This window comes from Camelus ferus, chromosome 5, assembly GCF_009834535.1.
Source record: "Camelus ferus isolate YT-003-E chromosome 5, BCGSAC_Cfer_1.0, whole genome shotgun sequence".
In the NCBI taxonomy this organism is placed as follows: Eukaryota; Metazoa; Chordata; class Mammalia; order Artiodactyla; family Camelidae; genus Camelus; species Camelus ferus.
Window position 1 is genome coordinate 9243571 of NC_045700.1, and position 15883 is coordinate 9259453.

A 15883-nucleotide genomic window follows, 5' to 3' on the forward strand; every position below is an offset into this window, starting at 1 on the left:
GAGCACAGGGGTCCACCTGTCTTCTTTCCCTCCCCCGCGCCACGACTCAAACACCCTCATCAGACGGCCTGTCAGACAGGAAATTCGGACATGAGGCGGGCTTGGGATGACAGCTGCATCTGGTTCTCAGCAAATCCACTTGGATCTGCCCACCAGCTGGCTGGAAGAACAGCCAGATACCCACTGTAACACATCAAACCCTGCCCACCCCCACTCCCCCTCCCAGCTCCCAAGGCAGCAAACAAACAGCCACTAAATGCCTCAGCATTAAACATTTCTTGGTGAAGGCGGGATAGTCCATTTTAAGGCTGCTGAGAAAAAATACAGCCTAATTTCCGTTCAAATGCACCAAATTTACTGCCCTGGTTTTCATTAACTACTGTCAAGGAAGAAGCAGACAGACAAAATAAATTATGAAAAAATTACTTTTTTAATGTACAAAAAGACTTATTTACAAGTTGAGCATGTTATCTCAATTCATAGCATGTAGAAAAAGCTAAAAATGTTTGGGAGATATAAATTTGACTGGGTGATTCACCTACAGTGTTTGCTGGGATGATGGCTTTTGTACAGACTACATACAGGCAGGGGGTGGCTAGTGAACTCCTAGCTCAGGGAGTGAGCACGCACCACACAGAGCCCAGACCTTCGGGGGTGTCCCAGGGCTGTTATGTGAAGTTGCCCTTGTCTTTGGACCTGGACCAACCATCTGATGTTCTGGGATGTAGAGGCCCAAGTGAGGTTTTGGCCCTGTCCTGGCTGAAGCCAGGGTCACAGTCCATATCAAGTTCCTAGTGGTGCAGCTGGTTTGGGTAAGGCTGCCACAAATGCAACACGGGAAAGGTGCTGGGTGTTTGTATATGTATGTGGTGGGGAGAATACATCAACTCACGCTACTGTACGTTCAGGAACAATGCCTTCTGACAGCAGTTCCAAATTCCATTCCCGGGTGGGGCTTGGTCACACCGAATAGGAAAATTCAGTGACGGTCCCTCAGAGTTCCAAGAATCAAGCCCTTCACCCTCCCACCCCCACCCCTACCCAAAACATCATGCATGCCATTGTTCTCTGTGAAATGAACAGGAGGGCAGAGGCAAAGGAATCCAGAAGATACGAGGCCTGCATGTTGTGGCTTGGGGTAGACCGCTGGGCTGCCGATGAGCAGACAGCATGGCCTGGAGGAACTTGGGTAGAAGTTGCCATCAAGCCCCAGGGTTTTCCAAGGTTGAGTGGGTGGAGAGTGCAGGGTTGGGTAAACATGCAACTTCCTCTTCCTACTGGGAGACTTCTAGGGAGGCCGGAGGCTGGAACCTGGATGCCCAACTCACTTTATTAAGGCCCCAGCCCACGCCGATTCAGCTCACCTGGGTCCATCCCTAACCCACAGCAGCTCCAGCAGCCCCGAGGTATTTAGAAATGTGTTCTTTTCAGGAAGGGCTACATTCTACACGCATGAATACTGTAAACATGGTCTGGAGAGGCCAGGGCAACTTCTGGGCTTGCCCTGAGGATGATACACATTTTTCTTTCCTTTTTGGGGCAATACTTCCATACTTTCTTCCTTCACATACACTTGGACAGTCTGCAAACTTGGCTTTGCGGGGTAGAGATGCCAGCTCTACCAAACCTGGAATCAGGATGTCCTCTTCCAAATCATCCAGGGAAAATCTTTTTTTCCCCCCTCCATGGCAAGAGAAGTGTTAAAGGCCTCAAGAATTAAGCTTCATAGAAGAAATTCCAGTGGGCCAGGAATTCCTTTAACTCGCAGGCTCCAGAATAAGAAGCTTCTCTTCCTGGATTAGCATCTCCAGTATGGCTTTCAGATTCAAACCCATATGTGGTTCCTCTCCCCTCTTTCTTCATGGACTTGGAAGGCCCTTGGCCAATGCAGTCCTTCATTAGCCAAATGACAGCGGTGACGAAGCCAGAACAGAGTGGTCCTATAAACATCAAAGGCTGGGAAGCACTGTGTAAACGAGTTTTTCATTCCTGCCTTGACTTTCCCATTGAGACTTTTTCCAGTATTCTGAAAAATAATCTACAAGAAGACCAGACAGGAGGCACATGAACATGCCTTTAAAGCATCTGTGGCCTGAACCAGCCACTGGCCAAACTCCCTCAGACCTATTTAATACTTTTTTGGAAAAAGATGAAATGGACAAAAGCCCCATCCTCTGGGAAGCGATGGTCCCTACGGGTCCGCTCAGCACCAGGGCCTGGGGCCTTAGGTCATCATGTTCAGGAACTTGCTCTCCTCGGCCAGGCTGGTAAGCATGGAGCTCATGTCCCCAACGGCCATGTTGCTGATGCCCGTGGGGATGGAGGGCAGCGTCAGGGAGTTCCGGGGGGTGGTGAGGCGGGAGGAGTTCTGGGAGAGGCTGTGCAGGAGGCTGGGGCTCAGGGCGCCTGAGAGCAAGCTGGAGTGATCACCATCATCCATGATGGCGTCAAAATCAATCTGGGGGGCCTCCAATAGCTGGGAGTCCACAGTGCTGGACACCTGGTTGACCCCTGGCGAGGGCAAGGGCTGGGGCTGGATGCTGTCCGGGCAGGCCTGTGGCTGTGGTGGCTGGGGCCGCATGACCTGGCAGCCTACCTGGTTTTCGAGGCCTCCGTTCTGCTCGTACATGTGGATCTGGCCATAGTAGTAGAGCATGCTGTGGTCCTGGGCCGCGCCTGTGTCCTGCGGGGGTGGCTGCGGAGGCAGTGACAACATGCTGCCCATTGTTCCCTTGGGCACAGACTCTGCCGTCTCCTGGTTGGCTAACCCTGCAGCCATGGCATGACTAGTGGCCCTGGCATAGGCCAGCTGCTGCCCAGCACGCACCCCACGGTGGCGGCCAGCAGGGCTGGGCTCGGGAGGTGGCCGGGGTTGCACTAGGCCAAAGCTTGATCCAGCCACCCCCACTGTGCCTTGCTGGGGCTCCATGAAGCCAGGCTGGTGGGAAGGCAGGAGGCTGGGGCCTTGGCGGTAGCCCTCCTGACCCATGGCAGTTGCCAGGTGATGGCTCTGCTGTGGGTAGCTCTGGGCTGGGTGAGGTGGTGGCATCCCAGCCAGGGTGGAACTGGGGATCCCAAGTTCCCTATGGCTGCTGCCCATCATGGTGGGGACAGGAGCAACCTCCATTTGTTGGGGGAGCCCTAGGTGGCCTGGCTTGGCTGCCATGTTGTTACAGGATCGGGGGAACTGGTTCAGGGCCCCACCCATAGTACTGGGGCTCAGCTGGGGGTGGGCCTGGCTGTAGCTGGTGTGGGGGCTCACAGCCATGGCCATGCTGGGACACTGGCCACCTGGGCCTGGCTGCCGAAGCTGCTGAATATAATTAACCCTGGGCGCAGAGGGGGCTCCGCTGCAGGGCTGAAGGTGTGGCTGCAAGCCGTCCAGGCCTCCGGGGCTTGGCTGCAGGCCTTGGGAACTGTAGCCTGGATACTGGCTGAAGGCTGGTTTCTGCTGTACCACAGCTAGGTTGCCCTGTGTAAAGGGCTGCGGAGGCTTCACCTGGCTGGTCAGGGCGTCCATGGTGCCAGAGCTCACCTCATTCCACTGCACAGGCATGCTGTTTTTGTTCAGGCTGGAGGGAGCACCATAGCCCAACTGGCAGCCGCCCAGCGCAGGGTTGGAGGGGCCCACGTTGGAATCTGCAGCCGCTATTCTGCGCTGGCCGTGCAGCCCTGGGCTGGGCAGTTTGGGGTTCTCAGAGAAGCAGGTGCTTTCCGGGGGATATACCTGCGGGGTGCCCTCATCCAGGGCACCGCTGGCATGCGCCTTAATGTACTGCACCACGTCATCGGGCAGCACGAGGTCATCCTCAGGCAGCTCGAGGCTGACTTCGGGGCCCGTCCCGTCCGCCCCCGCCGCCAGGGCCTCTATCGCCACATTCTCGCTGATGCTGGGCGGCCGGGGAGAGTAGGCGCCGCGGGCCAGGCCGCCGTCGGCGCTCATGTGGCTCTGCAGGCGGAGGCCTCGCCTCTCGGTGCAGGGTGGCAGGGGGGCCGGGTTCACGTTGTGGGCGCTGTGGAAGCGCTGCACCCGCGGGGGCGCCAGGGTGTCGGGCCGCCTCACCGGATCACTGGCCCGCCGCGCCCCGCAGCCCGGCGCCTCGTGGGGAAAGGCGGGTGCTGGCCCGGCGTGGCCGTAGGCCGGCCCGTCGCTGCCCCGCCGTGGCCCGATCGGGTGCGGGCAGGTGGCCGGCAGCGCGCGCTCGGGCGCGTCCAGCAGCGCCAGCCTGGTCCGCAGGCTCACGCGCTCCAGGCCGGGCAGCGGCGTGGGCGGCGGTCCGCCCGTGGCGGCCGCGTACTTGGCCCGCAGGCTGTACTGCTGGGCGGGCGTGAGCTGGAGCAACCCCGAGCCGGCGCCGCTGCACTGGCTGGCCTCGCTCGAGCGCCGCGACGCGTCGGTGGAGATGGGGTCGTAGGAGTCGGCGGAGCTGGCATTGTGCGGGCGGCCGGCGCCCAGGGGCGAGGCCTCGCTGGAGCGGCGGCTGGAGAAGTAGGGGGAGATGCCGGAGGAGCGGCGGCTCACGGTGTAGGCCGAGCTGACCGTGCTGGTGGAGCTGTCGCGGCGCTCCTGCAGGTGGCTCAGCATGGTCACCTCGCTCGCGGACAGCTCGGACAGCCGTGGGTTGGGAAGCAGCCCCGCCGGCCCGCCGCCCCCACTGCCGCCGTAATTTTCCAACATGGAGCCTGCGGGAGAGGAGAGGGGTCAGCTCTGGGGACAGAGGGCGGTGCTGCGCCTGCTTGAACCGTACCAAGTCTGCAGGGCCCGGAGCCCTGGAGTGGGGCCTGGCCCACAGCAAGCACTTAACCAATGATTTCTCAATGAAAGGACGGAAGGAAGGATCAGTAAATGAATAAATAATGGTACTTATTGCTAGAGTGGGTTAGGGGAAGTCAGGGGGCTTGACCTCAATCGTAGCTGCCGGGCTGACCCTGTGCTCTCCTTATTGTCCGATCCTCAGTTTCTCCAGCTGTGGATGGAATGTGTCTCTCCCGTAACACTGGGTTCCTGAGAAGGGCCCAGGACGGCACAGAACACAGCCTCCCTGCACCCTCACCATCCATGGATGAGTGTTGCTAGTTGGGCTCCCCTGGGACTGAGTTTACTAGGCAGGCTGTTTATAGGGAGTGTCCTGAGAGCCACAGCCAGGGAAGGAAGGGGCGGCAGCAGAGAAGGCAGGGGAGAGAGTTGCATCGCAGATCCATCGACAGCCATTGGCTGATCTCACAGGGAGCTCTGGTGATCAGCCAGAGCTGATGTGGACCACCCCAGGAAGGTGTTACCTTGGGTGAGGCAGCAATTAGCACCCCAAGTCATCTCTCTAGTTGAAGGCCATCTGCCAGTAGTTCCCTTAACAGCTGGGGCAACAAATCTTCCCTCTCTCAACATATCTCTTGAAAGAGAGAGCTGGCTGGTACCTCTCATCGTCCACCTCTCCATAACTCAATCCTACAGTCCATACTGGGCCGCCAGTCCCTGAGGGCAGCCTAGAGGCTCAGTGCCCCAGCGTGCCTGGTGTCCAGCCTGGCAGAGTCCACATTTGATAAGTGCTTGCTGAAGACTCCTTTCATCTTAAAGCCTGGCCAACACCTCCTGAGATTGACAACAAGGCTGCCTCCTCCATGAGGCCCTCCTGCTTTTCCCCAGCTGGCGGGCTTTCTCCCTGTTCTGCACAGCATTTCCTTGAGCTCTGCCCTCGGTGCTACTTGGCTCATCCTGCATCTGGCGGCATGGCCTTCTAACTAGAGGGATTGGGAATACAGTGCTCTCCTGCAGAGGGCCTTGTCGTGGTACCCATAGCAGGTGCCTGATAAACCAGTGAATGGGTCATGAAGAGGATGATGTAAGCAGGATCTGTCTGTTTCTAGGGGTTATGGGGATACAGCATGGTATAGCTGAAGGAGCATGGGCTTTGGAGCCACTCAAGCCTGGGTGAAGTCTCAGCTCTGCTGAGGGAAGCACTTTACCTCTCAGAGCCTCAACTTTCTTGTCTGTGCAATGGGCTCGTAAGATCCATCCTATTGTGGGCATAATTGAGACGGCATAAAGTGCTTGATGGGCATGAACCTCATTGGACTGCCTTGGGTTCCCTCCCACCTCACCCGCACGACCGGGGCCTCCACTTACCACTTCCTGGGAGGGGAGGCAGCTTGGAGTTCCGGGTGTGTGGAGCCGGCCCCGCCCATGAGCAGGAATCCTTGAGCGACTTGAGCTTCTCCTTCTTGAGCTGCTCGAACCTGTGCACGGCGGTCATGTGTTTGCGCAGCTGCAGGCCACCGGCAGAGGGCGCTGCCAGGGCAGAGGCGTCAGCCCCTGGCGGCGTGTCATCCAGAGCTGTCAGGTCAGCCAGGCTCCCCGGCCCTGTGCCTGGCATCTCCACGCCGCTGTCATTGTTGGGGGCACTGCCCAGGGGAGAGGGCTCGCTGCTGCAGGAAGACTGAGCCCCAGGGCTGGACTGACACAGCTGCAGGGGGCGTGGTGAGAAGGCACAGACTCAGAGGGTGTCAGCACCTGCCGGGCCCTGCACCCACGCTGCCCCCTTGCACACCCAGCAGTGGGAAGGAAGCTGCTGTGTGCGTGAAAGAGCTTGCAAAGCATCACTTCTCTGAACATCGGCTTCCCCAACTAGAAGCTGGCCCTGAACTGTCTCTGGGACAGAGTTACTGGATGGATGGAGACCACCCAGCACATAGAAGGCACCGAGTGATTGTCAGGCACCCACTCCCACCCAGCCCCCAGCCCCCTGCCCTGCTCCTAAGCTCTCCCAGCCAGTGTGTGGGCTGGAGATCTGCCTGTTGCACTTGCGGTGTGTGGATGCTTGTGGACACTTCGAAGCTGTGCCCCACAGAGACCGCCGCAGCCGTGTAAAGTTGACACAAAAGAGGGAACTTAAGCATCTCAAGAACTGCGACGTGCCACTCCATGAACAAGGAGCGATGAAGCCTGCTGACCTGGTGCATGCTCATCAGGCCAGAAGCAGGTTGTTAGAAAGGGAAAGGCTGACCACGGAGGGTGGCATTCCTGGGTGCAGCCTTGCCCCTTGCCTGAATGGCCACCCTAAAAGGCCTGACCTCCCTCTGAGTCAGGGTGAAGTGGGCTGAGAGCTCACGGCACGCATGTACCATGAGGAACCCACAGAACCTAGGCTACCTCCACTTGACCTGGGATCTCAGTCCAGATGAGGCTCACCTTGGATGTAGCATCTCTGACTCCCTCCTAGCCTGAATGCTCCCAAATTCCAGACCTTTCCTTGGGAAGCTGCACTGCTCTCTCCTGCCCCCAGCACCACCCACATTCCTCACCTTGGCACTCCAGACCTTCTGTAGGTCAGATCTTCCCTCCTCTGCAGCCCAGATTCACACCCCCACTCTGCCCTGTCCCTCATGCAGGTTTGGTCCCCAGCACTTCCTTCTGCACCTGTAAGCGTGACTCCTGCTGCCGGCCTTTGCTGGTTCCGATGGCCTCACCTGTAGTGCCTGCGGTCTGCCTATCCAAACCCGTCTTCCTGGGCCCACCGAGGAGCCTGGCCAAGCACCCGAGCCCCCCTCACTCATGCCAGCCCACCCATATCCCCACCCTGCTCCTCTGCTCACCTCAGTACCGTCTATCCTTAGGGGAGGTACAGTCAGGAGAAAGAGGTGGAGACAAAGAACAGGTGGTTAGAACAAAAGGAGTGGAGGCCAGAGGGGCAAGGACGCAGAGACAGGACAGAGGAGTGGGGAGCAGCTGTGGCGCCTGGGCGCTGGGTGGAGAGGCAGACACCAGGAACCACCCCGTCCCCTTGCAGACCATGTCAGCTTCCATGGGAGGCCCAAGGTGAAGGGAGGAAAGTCAAGCCGGAGAGAGGAGGGACATCACTGTGCTCTTGGAGAGGGGCCCCGGGACAGAGCCCACAGCTGTAATTGGGGGTCTGGGCCCCGGGCGGGGCTGTGGAATCGCCCTCATGCCTCTGGGCTTGGCCTCCTGGGGGTGGGGGCATGGATGGGGCCCCGCTGCCCAGCTCTGCTTACCCCGGAGCTCTCCGTCTTGATGGCTTTGACGTGCAAGCAGTCCTCCACAGCCTGGCTGGTGCTGCTGGCTTCAGCGCTCTCCTCGGAGCCCCTGCTGGGCTCGGCACTGGCCTCGTGGTCTCCGTTCTCCTTGAGCAGGGGGGCGCGGAGGTGCACGTCATTGCGCTGCTTCTTGGTGACATGAGCATCTGGGCCGTGTACCGTTTTCACGTGCTTCCGGAGAGAACTGGGGTCCGTATATCTCTTGGTGCAGCCTGGGATCTTGCAGATGTACGGTTTCTGGGAAGAGAAGAGGCCTGTGTTACAGATGGGATGTGAAGACAAACTTTGAATGGGAGCGCTCCCCATTCTCCTGAAGCCATGCCGTGTCCTTTGATAGAGCCTGGCTGGCATAGCTGGAAGGCACTTGGCCCATTTGCAGCCAGTGTCCCCCTGGATGGAGCTGTCTCAGCCCAGCCTGCAGGAGCCTGGCCCTGCCAGCCTTGGCTGCAGCATCTCTGATTCCTTCCTAGCCTGAATGCAGGTAAGCATTGATTCAGGGAGGCCCCCACCACAGACTGGGGACATGGATCAGAGACTATGAAGGAAGGGGACACCCCATGCCTGGCATGATCATCAGCAATCAGGGTCCCGGAATTTTTAATATCAGTAAGTGAGTGTATTACCTTGTTATTTATCTGTGAGACAGCGCTAATACCCTGATCTCTCTTGTGAGGAAAGACAGGTTCAGAGAGGCAAAGAAATTGGGTAAAAATCACCCAGGAATGGAATGAAAACCCAGGGTTTTGAAACCTCCATCCTGAGCTTTATACACACACCTGATATCCACATATAGACATACTCCCTCACATCCACACACACATGCACACATACACGTACACACACACGTATATGAACACCCACATGTGTACACAAACTTACAAACACATATGCATACACCCCACACACATAATACATACATCCACCTCCACACATATAGCAACACATATCCCCACATGCACATACATACCTGCAAACACACATACCCACCTACACACACACACACACACACACACACACCCCTCTCCAAGACTAGCTCTTGTCTCTAGACACTCTGAGGGGTTCAGGTGCCTTTGGGAATTCCTTGCACTTCTGACAAGCACTGCAGCAAGTCCCTTGTGGGTCCAAAATGGATCTGAACTTTTAGAAACATTCTTTCCTGAGTCCACCTGAGCCACAGCAGTTGAGTGGCTGGTGGGGCCTGGGAGGCGGGTACAGCAGACACTACGGGCTTCTGCCCAACTTTTCTCCCTGGGCTCTTTCTGCCCTGCCAGGGGCTCTGGCTGCCTGGGGAGACAGAGGCTGCTTTGTGCCCCATCGGCAGGGGGCTGACAGCCATGGCAGGCCCAGGCAGCACTGGAGGCTTGAGCATGTCATCGGCAGCTGTCCAGGCTGTGGGGATGGGGCTGCCGCTGCGAGCTGAGCTGGACAGCAGGTCAGTGAGGGGGGCAGGTGGGGATGCCTGGCACCTGGCTACCGAATGGCCTACAGATGTCTAGAAGCTGAGGATTGAGAGTGATGCACTTATGCATGTGTCTGCGGGGCCCACACACACACCCACGCCCACCCCGGCCGGGTACCTCATTGGAGTGGGTGCGGTTCTGGTGCTTGGCGCGGTCCGAGGCGTTGGAGAAGGCTTTGTTGCACCCCTCGTGCTCGCACACATACGGCTTCTCCCCGGTGTGGGACCGAAGGTGTGTCTTCAAGTTCTCCAGGCGAGAGTAGGCCTTCGAGCAGCCCTCAAACTGGGAAGAGGAGGGTTCTGTCAGTAAGGGCCCCCCAGGATCCAACACAAAGACCTTGAATTTGGGCTGACGCGCTGCCTCCTCCCGACCTTGTCTGCTCCACCCTGCAGGTGCACCCGGGAGCGTGTATCTTAATGATAACATTTGTCTTCCTTCCTGATTACAAAAATGACTTATGGCCAACTTTAGAAAACTTGGAAGGGTCTGAAGAATGCAAAGAGGAAAATGAAAACCTTCAACTGCCCAAGGACAGCCTCTGATGACATTCAGGCAAGTCTCATTCTGGGAACTTGGCAGTTCAAGCCTGCCCATTTTTTAAAACCCAAATTGGGAACGTTAGTATTGAGTGTCTTATTCTGCTTGGTAAAGTCAACAGCACATTGTGAGATTCTTCTCGTAGGATTAAAAACTCTTTGTCAATATTATTTTAGTCTGTTCCCCAATGTCCTTCCCTCATTAGAACTTTTCTTTGCATTAATATGTGCTGAGAATAAAATCCAGAGTTCTCTGATTCCCTGAGTGAGCTGGTCACCTCACCCTCTCTCCGGCCACGATGCTCTCCTTTCTGGTCCTTGACCCCACTAAGTTCTTCCCAGTGAGGGGCCTTTCACACACTGTCTCCCCTGGCTGGAACCCTTCCCCTGCACCCACTCACTCTGGCCCTGGCCTGGCCCCCTCCTTTTAGGCCATCTCCTTTGAAAGCAATTCTCTGATATTCTTCATTATAATACTGCCCTTTTCCCTTTACACTCCCTAACACAATTTAGAATTATCTTAACCATTTTGTTGTCCGGCCCTTCCACTAGGATACAAGTTCCGTGAGAGTGTGGACCTTCTAGGCTTTATTCATTTGTGCTCCCAGTACTTAGTGCCTGATGAAAAGAAAACTGGGGGCACTCAAGAAACATTTTAGGAAAGGAAGAAAAGAGGGAGCTAGAGCGAGTGGCAGGGAGGGAGGGAGGGAGGACCATTGCAGGAGGCGCCTATTCCAAAGATACTGCAATTGCATCCAGTGTAGCTGTGAAAACTGGCCCCAGGATGGCATGTCAACCCCAGCAGGAACCATCTCATTCTTCACATCCTCCCCTTATTCCTGACAAATCTGACCGAGCACACTTAGCTCCAATGCCTTTTATCTGTTTCTTGAACTTACAGCTCATATCAGAGGGCTCTAGTTGGCTAGCACTCAGGATGTTAAGAAAATAACTTGCTGCAAAGGACCCAGAAAAGCCAAAACAATCTTACAAAAGGGGGACAAATTTGGAGCACTGACAGTCCCCAATTTCAAAACTCACTACAAAACTACAGTCATCAAGACCATGTGTGGTATTGATGTAAGGGCACACACAGTGATCAAGGGAAGAGAACTGAGAGTCCAGAAATATAGGAATCAACAGGTGGCCTCTGAAACACACCAAAATTCATATGGCTAATGGAAGAGAGTTCAGAAATAAACTCAGTTGGTTTTCAGTAAGGGTCCAAGTCCATTCAATGGGGAAAAATAGTCTCTTCAACAAATGGGATGGGGACAACTGCATAACCACATGTGAAAGAATGAAATTGGACCCTTACTGTACACCATACACAAAAACTAACTTAAAATGGACTAAAGACCTAAACGGAAGATGCTATCCTATTAAAAAAAAAATATATATATATATTTATATACTTATAGAAATAAAATGATGTATCTATCAACTGTAAAGCTCACAGAAGGAAACAAAGGGGTAAATCTTTGTGACCTTAGATTAGGCAGCTTTTTCTTAGATATGACACTGAAAGCACAAGCAATTAAAAAATGAGACATTGTGAAAAATTAAAAAACGTTTATGCTACAAAGGAAACTATGAAGAAAATGAAAAGAAAACCTACAGAATGGGAGAAAACATGTGTAAACCATATCCAATCAGGGTCTAGTAAAACTGCTACAATTCAACAACAGAAAGACAAATAACTCAATTTAAAAATGGGCAAAATATTTGAGTAGACATTTCTCCAAAGAAGATACACAAATGGCCAATGAGCAAGTGAAAAGATGCTTGACGTCATCAGTCACTAGGGAAGTGCTCATCAAAACCACAATGAGATGCAGACCCACACACACTAGGATGGCAAGGTAATAATCAAAAGACAGGTAACAAGGTGTGGTGGTGAGGATGTGGAGAAATCAGAACCCACACACATAGCTGGTGGGCACGTAAAATGATGTAGCCTTCTTGGAAAACAGTCTAGCAGGTCCTTAAAAAGTCGAAAATAGAGTTACTATATGCCAACCAATTCCACTCCTAGGTATATACGTAGAAGAACTGAAAACATATATCCATACGAAACTGGTTCATGAATGTTCATAGCCACATTATTCATAGTAGTCAAAAAGTAAAAAAATGCCAATAGCCACCAACTGATGAATAGATTAAAAAAATGTGATCTGTCCAAAGTGGAAAATTATTGAGCCATACAAAGAAACGAAGTCCTTATCCGCGCTACAACATGGATGAACCTTGAAAACATGCTAAGTGAAGGGAGCCAGACACAAAGGCTACAACATGGTATGATTCCATTTTTATGAACTGTCAAGAACAGGCAAATTCCTAGAGACAAAAAGCAGGGTAGTGGTGGTCAGGGGATGCAGGGAAGGAGAGAAAGGGGAGTGACTGCTTTTGGGGACAGGGTTTCTTTTTGGCGGGATCAAAGTATTCTGAAATTAGCTAGGGGTGAAGGTTGCACAGCTTTGTGAATACACTCAAAGTCACCCTTTTTGGAAAAGGGTGAACTTTATGGTATGTGAATTTTATCTCAGTTAAAAAAACCAAAAAACAAAAAAAGCCTTGCCAAAAAAGGGGGTATGTTTATTGAGTCCTGGACACCACTGATTAAATTGAAGACTGACTGATTTCGGAGACATAAAGTGAGAACAAAATGTTTGTTTCAGAATCAGTGAAATACTGGTCATTCACAAAAAGAAGTGCCCAGAGGCCTCTGTCACAGCCACATAAGTGCATCACAGGATCATCTCTCCTTTGAAAGAGGGAGCGGTTTCTGTGTGTTTAAAAAAAGCTTTCACAATAAATAAAAATAAATAAATAAATAAATAAAAGAAAGAAAGAATGAAAGAATGAATAATTTTAAAGAGGTCTCACCAAATAAAGTCAAAAAGCCTGTTGACTCCTAAGGGAGATTGTCTAAAAGGTCTTATCTTTGAGTTAACTTTTTCTTAAGAAACTCAACCAAAGTGAGTTTTAACCCATCATTGCTCAATCGATGGGTCACCAGTGAAATTCCTGTCTGTGCAGGGGACAGACTGCAGGGTGCTACCAAGCCAGGCCCTCTGCCCAGGGTCACCCAGCTGAGTCAAGGTACAACTATGCTTTGGGGCTCCTGGTCATGCAGATACAACCACAGAGATCTCAGAACAGCACAGTTATCAAGATGAACACGCTTGAGGGAGACTACGTGGACGGTCTGGGGTCCAGGACCCGAGACAGAGCAGACAGGATGACCCATCGGCAAGACCTGCCCTGACGGCTGTTCCACCAGGTTTGCCCGTGGTCAGCCGCATCCAACGTGACGCACATCACCTGGCTGACGGGCTGGCAATACAGATGCGGCCGTGAGGAGGGGCGGGGCCCCAGGACCACTCACCGTGCACTTGTGGGGCTTCTCGCCCGTGTGCCGGCGCATGTGCACCACCAGCATGTACTGCGCCTTGAAGGGCTTCTGCTCCCGTGTGCAGGCCTGCCAGCGGCACACGAATTCCTTCTTCTCTCCATGGATGTGTTCATTGTTGATGTGCTGCCGGGAAGAGGCCCACGGAGAGGGGTGAGCCCGGCCAACCACCCCTCCAGACCCGACCTGGTGTGTGCAGACACCACCGCACAGACCAGCATCCACGTGCCAGCGCAGGCCTCCTCATGAGCTATCCCGACATGCAGATCTACTGTGTGCTACTTGTCTCCCCTGCATTTTCCAGTTAGCCACCAATGTGACCATCTGTGATGGTCAGAGCCAACCCACTCATCTCCTTCTGGGCTCCAGGCTCTGGTCTGTGGGACATCGGTGATTATGCTGATGCTTCCAGGCTGCAAACAGTAGGCACTCATTAACTGCAATGAGGCACACATGCACACGGTGGGTGTATGAGAAGCCTCTCCCAAGCTTGCCCCTCTACTGCTCCAGAAATGTTTAAACACCATTTTCATTATAACAGAAATGTGAAGGCATCCTTGTCTCTGTTTCTGACAGTGTCCCATGAGATGGGTCCCCTTTTCACAAAAGCCCAGATTGCTCAAGTGGCCTGCCCAGGATGGAACTGGAGTCTGACCCTGACACTGGGCACTGTGGGATGCTGGGCCCGGGACAGAATGGCCCAGGAGAGCAAGGTGGGACAGCCAGAGACATTGGACTGATCCTGCTCTGGCAGTGGGAGCTCTGCTCCTCCGTGCAGGTGGGGACATTTTGGGCACAGCTGGGAAGTGCACTGGCAGTAAGCCTGCCCTGGACGACTGGTCCTCCGACCCACTGCAGTCAGCGCTGCCCTGGGCCAGGAACACGGGGCTAACTTTTCTCTTTTTCTGTCTCCACACCCAGGTCTTCTGGCCTCTGCCCTGGGCCCATCACCTGTGTGCCCCCTGGGGCAGTCTCCCCTGTGATGGGGAGCCATGGGCCACCCATGTTTTCTATCCCAGGTAACAGAGCACACTGACTTGAGTAGAACGTTCGGTTTTCAGTTGCTTGCTTTGATTATTTAACCGAAGGATGCAGCCCTCCCTGGAGCAGAGGTATTACTGCTTCTGAGCTTGGGTTGTGTTGAGATGCGTGTAGGGCCCCCAGGAATTTTACGTCTTAATCTTTTGAGTTGCTTATTTGACTGGGCAGTAGGAACAGGTAGCGTGAGTCAGTCACTCAGCTGAGTGAAGTATACTGGTCCCCTCCCACTGGGGCTTCTCTCTAAAGGTCAGCAGGGAGCCTCTTCGGGCCCCACCAAGAGCTCATCCATGTCCTGCCTGGAGCTCGGGTCCACAGGAGCTGGGAGGGTGGCAGTCAGGTCTCTGAGGCACTGTTCTCTGCCCTGCTCCAGCCCCATCCTCTTTCTCCTCTCAGTCCTGAGCTCCCTCCCCTAGCTTTCACTTCCTCCCACAACCTCTGGACCCGCACTGTCCCATATAGTGGCCTTTCTCCACTTGTGGCTGCTGAGCCCCTGAAACGTGGCTGGTCCCAACCAGGATGGGCTGCGAGTGTAAACCACACACCTGTTTCAAAGACTGAGAATGAAAAAAAAAAAGGATGAAAAAAATCTCAGTAATTTTCTTTTACACTGATGGCATGTAGAAATGATATTTTAGCCAGGGAGGGTATAGCTCTGTGGTAGAGTGTGCTTAGCATACACAAGGTCCTGGCTTCAATCCCCAGGACCTCCATTAAAATAAGTAAATAAATACATCTAATTACCCCTCAAAACCAAAAACCAAAACATAAAGAAATCCATCCAAAAAAAAAAAAAAAAAGATATTTTAGATATGTTGGGTTAAACAAAATACGATTAATATTACATTAATTTCACCTGTTTCCTTTTACTCTTTTTAAATGTTCTTCTAACTAACGTAACAGTACATGCATGGCTGGCATCTGTGGCTCGCGATGCCTTTCTCCTGGACAGCGCTGCTGTAGATCTTTGCAGCCTACAAGGCTGTCCCAGAGCTGAGCATCTAGGCACTAGCAGCCCCTCACCCTGCAAGACAGAAAACCGCTGGGCCCTCAGGCTCTGGGTAACAGGCCACACTGCCGTGCATACAAATGCCGACAGCAGAGCAAGCAAAATCTACAGCACTTTGAACTTCCAGGGAAATCTTATCATATTAGCCTCACTTTCCATTTTGAAAGCTTTTCAAATGATAAAAATGCTTCCTGACAATGCCCTTCATTTTTTCTTATTGGTTTACTTAGCAACAAATTGTTAATAATTGACTGGGGGCTCCCGCTCGCGTGTGCGGCTGCGCCATCCATCTTCCCAGGGAGCAGAGAGACTGGGCAGAGCAGCCTGGCTTCCCTCTCACAGGAGCCTGCTCCTTCCAGGGCCAGGTGGAGGTGGTCAC

General features: G+C 53.7%; 1 protein-coding gene across 1 annotated transcript in view; it reads right to left on the minus strand.

Annotated features, from left to right (window-relative positions):
• Nucleotides 1-411: 411 nt before the first annotated feature.
• The window catches only part of GLI2 (GLI family zinc finger 2), a 180954-nt gene continuing 165482 nt past the window's right edge, over nt 412-15883 (minus strand). Inside the window, 5 exon segments of the mRNA XM_032479289.1 lie at nt 412-4683; nt 6125-6461; nt 8008-8286; nt 9627-9791; nt 13434-13583. Of these exon segments, the coding sequence (XP_032335180.1) occupies nt 2225-4683; nt 6125-6461; nt 8008-8286; nt 9627-9791; nt 13434-13583 (3390 nt within the window). The 3' untranslated portion in view covers nt 412-2224.